Source organism: Pinus tabuliformis, chromosome 2_2 (assembly GCF_031772625.1).
Source record: "Pinus tabuliformis cultivar Carrire ecotype Pingquan chromosome 2_2, CPIR1, whole genome shotgun sequence".
Lineage (NCBI taxonomy): Eukaryota > Viridiplantae > Streptophyta > Pinopsida > Pinales > Pinaceae > Pinus > Pinus tabuliformis.
Window position 1 is genome coordinate 919,354,555 of NC_142300.1, and position 2,996 is coordinate 919,357,550.

Below are 2,996 nucleotides of genomic sequence, written 5' to 3' on the forward strand. Positions count from 1 at the left end.
TTCCACTCCTTAGGATGCCCTTGGGAAGTTTAATTCCCCCAAAATGATTTCCACTCCTTAGCCCCTCCCCATGAAGTTTGAATATGTGACTTGGTGGAGACTAAGGCCTAGACAACTCAACTTATCTACACCTCATGAATAAAACTTGACTTGATAAAAACTAACCCCACGGGGCCAACTTATCTGCACCTCATAAGTAAAACTTTGACGAATTTTCAATCGTTCTATTAAAGTCGAACCTATCATAATGTAAATGTAGAAATTACCGAAACCACTTTTTAAAACAATGTGTCGTTGTGAATGTAGAAATTACCAAAACCACTATTTTAAGCTTCCGACTGGTTCTCTCCTGTTTTCTTTCTCGGAAAATGTGTTTCTATAGCCGCCGTGAAGGGAAGCACGTGGTATGAAGCCCAGTCAAAATAGTACCTCAACCATAAGCAAAAGTCCATCTGAATCGATTCACGATTACGTGAAAGGTTCGTCTACCTGAAAGGTTCCTTTCATGTTATCAAAATTATTTGGATCTCTTTCGGAGAATTAAGAAGAGAGAAAAAAACATGTAAACTGCTCAAAGCAACCAGATGCTAGACTGGACATTGGAACTCCAAGGAAGCATGAGGAAGCAGAATTTTCACAAGTTATTGTGCTCTATTTTCCTATGTTCTTCCGTATTATGGCTTATTCTGTTGGCACCCCCTCTGACAGACTTTGCAGGGACAGATTCATTTAGAAGTGCTTTACAGGCGACGTACCAGTATAGTCTCCTGATCAATAGACACGCGTTGACGGAGGGTAGCGACGGGAAATCAGTGGATAAGGAGCGATCCCTATTGCTCCCGGTGTCGCAGCAATTGGGATCTGGATCGAATGAATTCAAAGGTGTTAAACCTGGAAAATTGGTCGCTGAAGACTGCAATGGCCGGTATGTTTACATGTACAATTTGCCTTCCAAATTCAACGAGCTCCTTTTGAGAGAGTGCGAGGAACTGAGCAGGTGGACGAATATGTGTCTGCATATCGCCAATTCAGGGCTTGGGCAGCCATTATTACAGTGGGATCAGGTGGGCGACCCCAAGGGCGCAGATTCTGAGGTTGCAGGATCATCATGGTTCGCTACCAATCAGTTTACTGCAGAGGTTATTTTTCACGAGAGGATGAGGCGCTACCGATGCCTCACCCCAGACCCTTCTAAAGCAACGGCGTTTTATGTTCCTTTCTATGCAGGCTTCGACATGTCGAGACACGTCAGGGATCGCAATTTGACGGCGAGGGACCGCACCGGGATCGAACTCGTGAAGTTTCTGAGGAGCAAACCGCAATGGAAGAAAAGAGGGGGCATAGATCATTTCATGGTTATTGGACGGATTGCTAGAGATTTCATGAGATTGCGAGATAGTCCTACGGCTTGGGGCAATAAGTTCCTTTTTCTCCCGGAGATGAAGAACATGTCGAGTCTTTTGATCGAAGCCCAGCCGAGGGACAAGAACCAGCATGGTATCCCGTATCCTTCTTATTTCCATCCCCGAAATCGGTCAGAGATAGATCGGTGGCAGAAGAGAATGAGATCAAAGAGGAGACCGTTCCTTTTCTCCTTCGCCGGTGCCCCTCGGCCCACACTCGATATAAGAGGCCAAATCTTGGAGCAATGTTCGTCGTCTCCGCGTTGTGAATTGTTGAGATGCCAGAAAGGGGAAAGCATCTGTAACGAGCCTTCGGAAGTAATGAGACTCTTCACCAGCTCCGTGTTCTGCCTACAACCGCAGGGGGATTCCTTCACGCGGCGTTCTATTTTCGACTCCATGCTTGGAGGCTGCATCCCGGTTTTTTTCACCGAGCATTCGGCATATACGCAGTACAAATGGCATTTGCCTCGCAACCGAAGCTCGTATTCAGTTTATATTCCCAACAAAAAAGTGCAGAACGCCGGCAATAGGAGCATCGAACAACATCTACTGTCCCTCAGTGCGGATCAAGTCGAGAGCATGCGGAGGGAAGTAATTGGGTTGATTCCTTCCCTTACATATGCAGATCCTCGCTTCTCAGATGTAGATTTCACAGATTCCTTCGATCTCACGCTTCAAGGCCTCCTAAACAAAATTACTAAGGCGCAGATTTCACAGATGCCTTCGATCTAACGCTTCAAGGCGTCGGATTTTTCGGGTAGAATCTGAGAATTCACCGGATTAACCGCCTACGAAAAGCAGAGGCGGTGGGAGGACTCGTGTGGCGAAAGGGCAGCCATTGCCGACGTAATATTACGTTAAAGACGTTCCCTGGGCCACGCCGGCCATTTATTCAACGAGCAGTTTTCATTCAATTAAATAACTGGATCGAAGACAATGGGCAAGGGCTCCCCGTTTTTTATGGCAGAGAGAGTGGAAGGGATCGGTAGATGAAAGGTCCAATTTGTGTATAAGTGTAACACTCACGAACGAAAGTCAAGAAAGGGTGCAGACTTAAAGGTGAGGTTGGTGTATAAGTCTCGCCCAATCTAAGACAATTTAAGATGTGTATTGATCCTCTCCTCAATTATAGATGTTTGATTTATATATGTTTTTGCCGGGTCAATGTTGATCATCTAATAAAGTGTATATATATATATATATATTTTTTTTTTCCACACATGGTTTATTTTTATATTTACGGTCAATCCATTAATTTCTCAATCATGATGAATAAATAGTATATTATTTTAATAATAATGATATATAAATAGTATATTATTTTTTATAAATACATAAATATTAAATTAGAAAGTTTAGAATATGTTATAAAATTGTTTTTGCTAGGTTAAAGCTGGATTTTTTTGAACATAAAGAAATAGGTTAATGGTACAAGACCTACAAGCATCTAGCAGGAGTGAAAACTTGCTTTTTATGGACCACCATCCAGTTATTCTAACATGGTTTTCCTTTAATAATGGCGATGAGTCACCCTACATTAGCAAATAACAGTTAAAAATAACTATCCTTATTACTGATTTAACAATTAAA

The 2,996-nt window shown here is 42.7% G+C and overlaps 1 protein-coding gene across 1 annotated transcript; it reads left to right on the forward strand.

Annotated features, from left to right (window-relative positions):
* Nucleotides 1-477: 477 nt before the first annotated feature.
* On the forward strand, nt 478-2,554 carry LOC149196051 (xyloglucan galactosyltransferase KATAMARI1 homolog). The gene has a single exon (XM_089409039.1). It carries the CDS (start codon nt 585-587, stop codon nt 2,136-2,138), a length of 1,554 nt encoding a protein of 517 aa, XP_089265165.1. The 5' UTR covers nt 478-584; the 3' UTR covers nt 2,139-2,554.
* The last annotated feature ends 442 nt before the right edge of the window (nt 2,555-2,996 follow it).